This window comes from Anolis sagrei, chromosome 5 (genome assembly GCF_037176765.1).
Source record: "Anolis sagrei isolate rAnoSag1 chromosome 5, rAnoSag1.mat, whole genome shotgun sequence".
In the NCBI taxonomy this organism is placed as follows: Eukaryota; Metazoa; Chordata; class Lepidosauria; order Squamata; family Dactyloidae; genus Anolis; species Anolis sagrei.
This window is the reverse complement of record NC_090025.1, coordinates 8,943,826-8,953,551: the sequence shown is the minus strand read 5'-3', so window position 1 is coordinate 8,953,551 and position 9,726 is coordinate 8,943,826. Positions and strand designations below refer to the sequence as shown.

Sequence of the window (9,726 nt, the reverse complement as noted above, 5' to 3'; positions counted from 1 at the left end):
CCACCTGTCAAAACAGCCCCAAATTGAAAGGGCTTCCTAATGCTGTGCTCAAATCTGCAAGTTATCTGAGCGACAGTCTAAAGCAGCAACAACAAGGGAAGATCAAAAGGAAGAGCACTGAAATTCATCCCCAGGAAAACAGAAAGAGACAGAGGCAGACAGTACATTTGTGAGTTTGCTGAGTGTTGGGAGGGAGGCCGAGAGCTATCACAGTCCAAAGCGCTGGAAAGCTCCTGGCTCGCCCAAAATCCAGGCACCTAATGCAGCAGACTTAAGTCCACAAAGCCTTGTTTACAAGGCGTCGGCCTGTTTGAATGGAGCACCACTTTAATCAGATTTACAAAGAGCCGCAGTGGCCAATGGTTCCTAGGCCGCTCAAGTCCGGTGCATTTGGACAGCTAAATCCCAATAATCCACTCTGCCAACTTGTATGGGAAATCAAAGCCCCGGAGATTAATCATTTCTGCAATGAAAGGGGCGACAACACCGAGTGATCAGGAGTGTTAAACATCACAGAATTTAGATCCGACCCAGAGCTCAGGCAAAGTCCCTGGCACAACTCTCCCCAAGAGCAGCAAGAGCAGCTGTTTTCAAATGGGGACGCTGGAAAGGTTTCCTTGGAGGACAAAGCCACCAGACACCCTCAAGGTGAATGATTCATGCATTGGATCCATACAGAGATGACTGAATCGTGAAACACCCTCAGAATTCCCCAATTTTCTTGCAATTTGAAAGATTCAGAAATCAAGGAAAAGACAGACAAAAATATTGTCCAGCCTCCTACTACGAGGGTTGAATGAAAAGTAATGCCTCCACCTTCGTAACTCCTCGACACATGGCAGTACTGGTATGCGGCAAGTAATGGCTTGTTCAGTAGACTCTCCTCTACAGTTTATTTATTTACTTTATTTATTTATCGCTTTTCTCAGCCCTCAGGTGACTCAAAGCGGTGAACACCATCGATACAAAACATCAAGAGACAAGTATGGGGCAATTAAAAACAATTGTAACATAAATCATTAAACATCAGTATAACAATCATTAGCGCCTCAACAGTAAAATCAGAATCCAGTCTCATCATCCATTATTCCGTATTCCTATGTCCAATTACACTGTTTAATCAAATGCTTGTTCGAACAACCAGGTCTTCACTTTCCTCCGATATCTACAGGCAGGGCGTTCCACAGCCGAGGGGGCCACCACTGAGAAGGCCCTGTCTCTCGTTCCTGTCAAGCGCACCTGTGATGCAGGCAGGACAGTGAGAAGGGCCTCCCCAGATGATCTTAGTGTCTTAGTCGGTTCATAGGAGGAGATGCATTCGGAGAGGTAAGTAGGGCCAGGACCATTTAGGGCTTTATAGGCTAACGCCAGCACTTTGAATTGTGCCCGGTAGCAAACTGGCAGCCAGTGGAGCTGGCGCAACAGAGGAGTTGTATGCTCCCTGAGTGCCGCTCCTGTTAGCAACCTGGCTGCCGAATGCTGGACCATTTGAAGCTTCCGAGCAGTCTTCAAAGGCAACCCCACAGTTCCATTTTGGCGGAAAGCCTTAGCATTGAACAGTTGTGTTGTTAAAGTGCGAAGTATGGAATCCTGCACAGATGGTTGGCCAATGCGACTTAAGCAACGTGCAGTCCTTGAATTCTTGACAACAGAAGGTGTCAACCCAAAGGAGATCATCAGAGAATGCAAGCTGTTTATGGAGATTGTGGCGCAGCTGGCTAGGTGTCAGCTGCATTAAGATCACTATTGACCAAAAGGTCATGAGTTCGAAGCTAGCCTGGGTTGGAGTGAGCTTCCGGCCAAATTGTGTATCTTGTTGCGGACCTTTGCAACCCGAAAGACAGTTGCATCTGTCAAGTAGGAAATTTAGGTACCACCTATGTTTGGAGAGGCTAATTTAACAAATTTATGAGGCCATAAAAAATCTCCACAAAAGCATGCGGAAATGTGGAAAGTACTTCATCAGTGTCGCAGATGGATGGTGAAGCGACAGCTCCCCTGGTGGCCAGAAAATTGGAATGTTAAATAGCCTCTGACTGTCTGTCTATATGTGTTGTGTGTCTATGGCATTGAATGTTTGCCATTTATGTGTACCTTGTAATCCGCCCTGAGTACCCTGCGGGTTGAGAAGGGAGGAATATAAATACTGTAAATAATAATAATAATAATAATAATAATAATAATAATAATAATAATGTTGATGTGAGTACTGTGCGTCGTTGAGCAAGTAAGTTTAAAGTTGTTGAGGTGGGAACATCTGACTTGCGTGACAAACAAATAGTTGGATATCCTGTGACAGCAACCACTGAGTTTCACAAGCAAAAGGTTGATAGATTGATTCAGGACAATCGTTGTATCACTCAGAGAGAAATTTCAAGCATAATTGGCATTTCACAAGAACATGTGGGTTCTTTGTTTTGCTTGGCTATCGGAAAATCTATGCACGATGGGTACCCAGGATGGCGATGCCTGAAATGAAAGTGCACAGACTTGAAACTTCGGAGACTGGATCTCACCACCGTACGACATCCTCCGTACAGTCCAGATTTAGCACCGTCTGACTTCCATCTGTTCCCGATAATGAAAGAAGATCTGTGAGGACATCATTATGCTTCTGATGAAGACGTTGAGAGAACTGTGAGACGCTGGTTGCGGAAACAGAGTGTTGACTTCTTCCGTGACGGCTTCAGAAAACTTGCTCATTGTTCTAGATCTAGGGAAGTAATGCTACCCCTCTATTCCGCTTTGGTTAGACCACACCTGGAATATTGTGTCCAATTCTGGGCACCACAATTCGAGAGAGATATTGACAAGCTGGAATGTGTCCAGAGGAGGGCGACTAAAATGATCAAGTGTCTGGAGAACAAGCCCTATGAGGAGTGGCTTAAGGAGCTGGGCATGTTTAGCCTGAAGAAGAGAAGGCTGAGAGGAGACATGAGAGCCATGTATAAATATGTGAGAGGAAGCCACAGGGAGGAGGGAGCAAGCTTGTTTTCTGCTTCCCTGGAGACTTGGACGCGGAACAATGGCTTCAAACTACAAGGGAGCAGATTCTATCTGACATGAGGAAGAACTTCCTGACTGTGAGAGCTGTTCAGCAGTGGAACTGTCTGCCCCAGAGTGTGGTGGAGGCTCCTTCTTTGGAAGCTTTTAAACAGAGGCTGGACGGCCATCTGTTAGGGGTGCTTTGAATGCAATGTTCCTGCTTCTTGGCAGAATGGGGTTGGACTGGATGGCCCAGGAGGTCTCTTCCAACTCTTTGATTCTATGATTCTATGATCTTCAGCCTTCTCTGTCAAAGGGGCTCCTAAGACCATCAGAAATATATGTTTTCTCATGGTCTTTGGCGACTCCTCTGACACCCCCTTGTGACCCCCTCAGGGGTCCTGATCCCCAGGTTGAGAAACATTGGTTTAGATGGTAGAATTTAGTGCTGGGCTTGGGAACATGTGACTTCTGTCACTGGACTCCAGATTGCTATCAACCTCCTGCTGTGGGGTGGAATTAATAATGCTCCCACTGTCTTGTAGGAAGAAGAGCTTCTTTAATTTGGGTGGCTCATGCTTTGACTCTCTCCTCCAGCACTCTATGTTTGCATTTGCATGAATATGTTCCTTGGGCCCATTATTGGCAGAAATAATTGCTTGTTGGTCATGTAACGGTTGGTCATGTAACTCTCTCCGTGTCATGTGTGCCCACTTGATTTTCTCTGTCCTCTTCTGCGGCCTCCCTGGAAGCGTTATGTACCAGTTGGGGAAAACATGCTCCACTTTATGTGGTTGTTGTTGTGTGCCTTCAAGTCATTTCCAACTTGTGACAACCCTATCACAGGGTATTCTTGGCAGGGATTCTTCAAAGGAGGTTTGCCGTTGCTTTCCTTTGACTTGCAGAAGTCCACCCCATAGATTTCCGTAGCTGAGCAGGGATTCAAACTTTGGTCTCCAAGTGTCTTGGTTCAGTGCTGAAACCACCACACAATACCTGCTACTTCATTTTAGGTATGCAACACTATTTCCTATACTTTTGTGTTGCACTCATATAGCACACAAAGTTTTAGGTACGAGGGTTGAATGAAAAGTAATGCCTCCACCTTCATTACTTGGGTTTGGATGGGAATATTTTAATAAATCAAACACAGAAATAATCCTTAGAGTGTGCTCTATTCACTTTTCCACATAATCACCAGATAATTGGATACATTTCTGCCAACATAGAATCATAGAATCAAAGAGAGATATTGACAAGCTGGAATGTGTCCAGAGGAGGGCGACTAAAATGATCAAGGGTCTGGAGAACAAGCCCTATGAGGAGCGGCTTAGGGAACTGGGCATGTTTAGCCTGAAGAAGAGATGGCTGAGAGGAGATATGATAGCCATGTATAAATATGTGAGAGGAAGCCACAGGGAGGAGGGAGCAAACTTGTTTTCTGCTTCCTTGGAGACTAGGACGCGGAACAATGGCTTCAAACTACAAGAGAGGAGATTCCATCTGAACATGAGGAAGAACTTCCTGACTGTGAGAGCCATTCAGCAGTGGAACTCTCTGCCCCGGAGTGTGGTGGAAGCTCCTTCTTTGGAAGCTTTTAAGCAGAGGCTGGATGGCCATCTGTCAGGGGTGATTTGAATGCAATATTCCTGCTTCTTGGCAGGGGGTTGGACTGGATGGCCCATGAGGTCTCTTCCAACTCTTTGATTCTATGATTCTATGAAAGAGTTGGAAGAGACCCCACTGTAATACTATTTATTTCTCTTCCTGTCAACTAAGGTGTGGAACAACTAATAACACGTAACAATAGTTAAAAGACCACACAATACACATTCAAATCTAGGAATAAATACTTTAAAACCACAATTTAAAAGCAATCTCCATAGTCCTGCCAGAAGACACTGGTCTTTACTACTGATTGAAATTCAGATAGTGTCTGGAGATGACAAATCTCTTCCGGCAGGCCATTCCATAGTCTGGGAGAAGTAGAAGAAAACTCTTCTTAACAGTCAGTCCAGTTTTGGATGACAGAAGCAGATGTCTCCAGAAAAGACTGGGAAAGGATTATGGAAACTTGCCAGGGGCTTGATACTTTTATTGCTCTGACTGCATTTCTGTGTACGAACCCACATGATCTCTTCGATCATCTGGAGAGGCCCTGCTCTCGCTCCCACCTCCCTCGCAGGCGTGATTGGTGGGAGTGAGGGAGAAGGCCTTCTCCATGGTGGCCCCCGACTCTGGAACTCACTCCCCAAGGATACTAGACAAGCCCCCACATTGGCAGTCTTTAGGAGGAGCCTGAAAACGTGGCTGTTCCAGTGTGCCTTCCCTGAATAAAGGAAACAATCCCCTGCAAAATATCCTGAGAAGCAATTTAATTACCTGTTGGGTTGCTCTCTACTTTTGGTTTGAAACCCTCCTACTAGATACATAGAATCATAGAATCAAAGAGTTGGAAGAGACCTCATGGGCCATCCAGTCCAACCCCATTCTGCCAAGAAGCAGGAATATTGCATTCAAATCACCCCTGACAGATGGCCATCCAGCCTCTGTTTAAAAGCTTCCAAAGAAGGAGCCTCCACCACACTCCGGGGCAGAGAGTTCCACTGCTGAACAGCTCTCACAGTCAGGAAGTTCTTCCTCATGTCAGATGGAATCTGCTCCCTTGTAGTTTGAAGCCATTGTTCCATGTCCAAGTCTCCAGGGAAGCAGAAAACAAGCTTGCTCCCTCCTCCCTGTGGCTTCCTCTCACATATTTATACATGGTTATCATATCTCCTCTCAGCCTTCTCTTCTTCAGGCTAAACATGCCCAGCTCCTTAAGCTGCTCCTCATAGGGCTTGTTCTCCAGACCTTTTATCATTTTAGTTGCTCTCCTCTGGACACATTCCAGCTTGTCAATATCTCTCTTGAATTGTGGTGCTGTTCATGTCCAGCATTTATTTTTAAAGTTTTAACTATTACATCTGGCCCGGCCATAGGTTTTTTAATTCTTGTGTGTTATTGTCTACGTGTGAGTTATACTAATTGCATTGTTTATTTTGCTTATTGCTTGTTGCTTTTACTGATGTGTTTATTATTTATTTATTTTTATTTATCTATTTATTTATTTATAGCTTTTATATTCCGCCCTTCTCACTCCGCAGGGGACTCAGAGTGGATTACAGTGTACACATATATGGCAAACATTCAATGCCAATTTTTGACATACAAACATATACAGACATACACAGAGGCTATTTAACTTTTTCTAGCCGCCAGGGGAGCTGTCGCTTTCATCGTCCATCTGCGACGCTGATGAAGCACTTCCGCATTCCCCGAATGCTTCCCCGCTGGAATGCTTTGCTGGAGTCTTCTTTATGGCCTTATAAATCAGTTAATTTAGCCTCCCCACACTTTAAGGTGGTACCTTATTTTCCTACTTGACAGATGCAACTGTCTTTCGGGTTGCAAAGGTCGACAACAGGCTAAACACAATTGTTGGGAAACCCACTCCAACCCAGGCTGGCTGGTCAGAGTGATGTTAATGCAGCTGACACTCAGCCAGCTGCACCACAATCCTGGTGTTGTTGGGCTTGGCCTCATGTAAGCCGCTCCGAGTCCCTTGGGGAGATGGTGATAGGGTATAAATAAAGTTATTATTATTATTATTATTATTATTATTATTATTATTATTATTATTTGCGGATGAGACACGGAAACTAACATAGACGCTTGCCTAAACCCATTGACCAAATTATGGCAGAAGGGAAAATGGTGATTCATAATTTTGGGGTATTCTCCCTTCCTCCGCTAACCCCCAAGCCTTCTCAAAACTCCATTCCCACCAAATAAAAAGCCATGGTTTGCAAACCTGTGAATTTACGCAGCATCTCCGTGCAGGTCTCTGCCACAGTTTCGTCGTCGTACTTCTCCATGATCAGGGCCTCTTCCCCGCAGATCCAGCCGCTCAGCACATGGCCATAGCGCTCCGGCGGGTAGAGGACGTCAAAGCTGCAGATCTTCTTGTACCAGAGCTCCTCCGGGTATGTGAGGCTCTCTGCCTCTGCTTCATCTTCCCAAACGAACTGGATGCTGTTGCACTCAGGGCTCCAGAAGGGCTCCTCAAACTCCAGGAAGATCTTGTCGGTGGTGCTAATGCCCAGCTTCTGGATGGCCAGGACCTTCTCCTCCGGCAGCCGTGGGGAGAACAAGTGCTCGTGGTGCTTCTTCAGGACCCCCAAGGACACCGTCACAATGACGTGGTCGGCCAGGATGAACTCGCAGTCCTCACACTCCAGGAGGACGTGGTACCCGGCTTCTTCCTCCATGCGGTCGCTGTTGTGGTCGGCCACGGGCTCAATCTCCTTGCTGATGGACTGGTTCCAGTGGATGCACTTGACCGGCTTGTTCAGCTGGATGACCGCCTCGGGGATGGAGCAGGACAGGATCTCCACAATCTTGATGAAGCCACATGGGATGATGTGGTGGGCTCCAGGGATCTCGGTCCACTCCCCAAATTCGCTGAGTGAGACTTCATCCATGCTGTGGGAGCTGCTCTCGCAACTTTCCACCTGGGGCAAAAGAGTCACAGAACATCATGGTGGCCGTGGCATAAAATAACAACTAAAAATTCAACTGTTTGGTGATCTGTTTTAGTGAAAGTATCTGATGTTCCCCCATGGCCTGCATTGTTTGGGGAGTTCTATTTTTTGTGTTGTGCTGTAACTTTAATATTACATGCCCGGCACCAACAACCAGCAAAATAAATACATTCTTATTTGTTTAGAAGAGTCTTTCCCAAACTCCTTCTCCCAGTGTTTGGGACTTCAGCTCCCAGAATTGTTGATTGTTGTCTGATGCAGCTGAGGCTTCTGAGAGTTGACATCCAAAACATTTAGATGACCGGGAGTTTTGGAATCACTAATTTGGAATAAAACTTAAGCCTAAACTAGCTACACCACTTAAGCGGGGAGGTATTTTACGGCACCATAAAAAAGGAAATACCAGAAAATGCCAGTGATCAAAGGAAGGAGGAAATCTGTGATCAAGGGCTCTTTGTCATAGAGGATGTAGCGACAATACCCCCCTTTGGCTGGAACTGAGTTCAACCTCCAGGATGCCGAAGTTGGGGAATAAATGCCAACATATACCTCTATCTGTTGTCTGCCCTGTCTGCTTAATGGCATTTAATGTTTGCCGTGTATGTGTTCTGTGATCCACCCTGAGTCCTCTTCTGGGTGAGAAGGGTGGAATATAAATGCTGTAAATAAATATCTCTTCGATCATCTGGAGAGGCCCTTCTTGTGCTCCCACCTGTATCACAGGCACAATTGGTGAGGACGAGGGAGAGGGCCGTCTTGACTCTGGAACTCGTCCTGGTGTCCCCTCGATGCTGGAACTCGCTCCTCAAGGACATCAGACATGCCCCAACTCTAGCAGTCTTTAGAAGGAGCCTGAAAACGTGGTTGTTCCAGTGTGCCTTCCCAGAATAGGGAAATACCCTCAGCAATATGTCCCTAAATGCACTTTATTAGGATTGTCTGCGTGCCCCATCTCTACCTGAAAACTCTATCCCAGTTATATCCTACCTTGTCCATGGCCAGCATTATTTTTTAAATTTTATATTATTACATTTGGCCCAGCCATGGGTTTTCAATGCTTGTTGTTATTGTTACTGTCTATTGTTTACTTTTGTTTATGAGATTTATTTTAATTGTTGTATTGATTGTTTCCTTACAACAGAGAGTAAACAATCAGGCACATCAAATCACCTCTCAACAAAAGATTCCCCCCAGGCACTTCCAAGCCATTAAATGCTAATCAAGGTGGTCAGTTGAAACATTCGCACCTAGTCCCAGCAGACAAGAGTCCTTTGTCCCACCCTGGTCATTCCACAGATAAACCAATTTTGCTACTTCCAACAGACCTCACTACCTCTGAGGATGCTTGCCATAGATGCAGGCGAAACGTCAGGAGAAAATGCCTCTAAGCCATGGCCATATAGCCCGAAAAAACAACCCACTGTTTCCTTATTGCTTTTAATGTTGATGTACTTTGGGCTCGGCCTCATGTAAGCCGCACCGAGTCCCTTGGGGAGATGGTAGTGGGGTTTAAATAAAGTATTATTATTATTATTATTATTATTATTATTAAATAATACATAAATTTCCCTGGCTGAGTGGGAATCTGAACCCTAGCCTCCAATGCTGGAACAAAACTGGTCTGGAAGAAAAGTACTCAAAGCAATAGCGCATTTGACCTCCTTGCCAGGCCAAAGACATTACTCAACTTTACAGCCTCCCAAACACCAAGAGATGGTAATGCTGCCTTACCTTAAGGTACTGCTGGATCATGGCAAGCTTCAGCCTCCTGATCGCCTCTGAGTCATCCGGATCCTCCTTGATGCGCTTGCGCACGACATCTCGCGTGAAGACACCCACGCTGTTCTTGCTCTCAGCATTGACTGGTTTACCACTCTGGAAGAACTCCTGAGTCAGGTTATAGACCTGCCCCGGGACAAGGAGCGGGAGCAAACAAATAAGGGGTTAACAATCCAGAGACTCAAGCATCATACAATCATAGAATCAAAGAGTTGGAAGAGACCTCATGGGCCATCCAGTCCAACCCCATTCTGCCAAGAAGCAGGAATATTGCATTCAAATCACCCCTGACAGATGGCCATCCAGCCTCTGTTTAAAAGCTTCCAAAGAAGGAGCATCCACCACACTCCGGGGCAGAGAGTTCCACTGCTGAACAAAT

The 9,726-nt window shown here is 45.7% G+C and overlaps 1 protein-coding gene across 2 annotated transcripts in view; it reads right to left on the bottom strand.

The window, feature by feature from the left end:
- SMOX (spermine oxidase) overlaps nucleotides 1-9,726 on the bottom strand; it is a 76,515-nt gene that overhangs the window by 8,065 nt on the left and 58,724 nt on the right. Inside the window, exons 4-5 of one of the 2 annotated variants that reach the window (XM_060779421.2) lie at nucleotides 9,300-9,473; nucleotides 6,839-7,538 (exon numbers count right to left, since the gene is read on the bottom strand). In XM_060779421.2, coding sequence (XP_060635404.1) covers nucleotides 6,839-7,538; nucleotides 9,300-9,473 — 874 coding nt within the window. The remainder of the gene's footprint in view (nucleotides 1-6,838; nucleotides 7,539-9,299; nucleotides 9,474-9,726) is intronic. The other variant, XM_060779422.2, reaches the window with a different exon arrangement.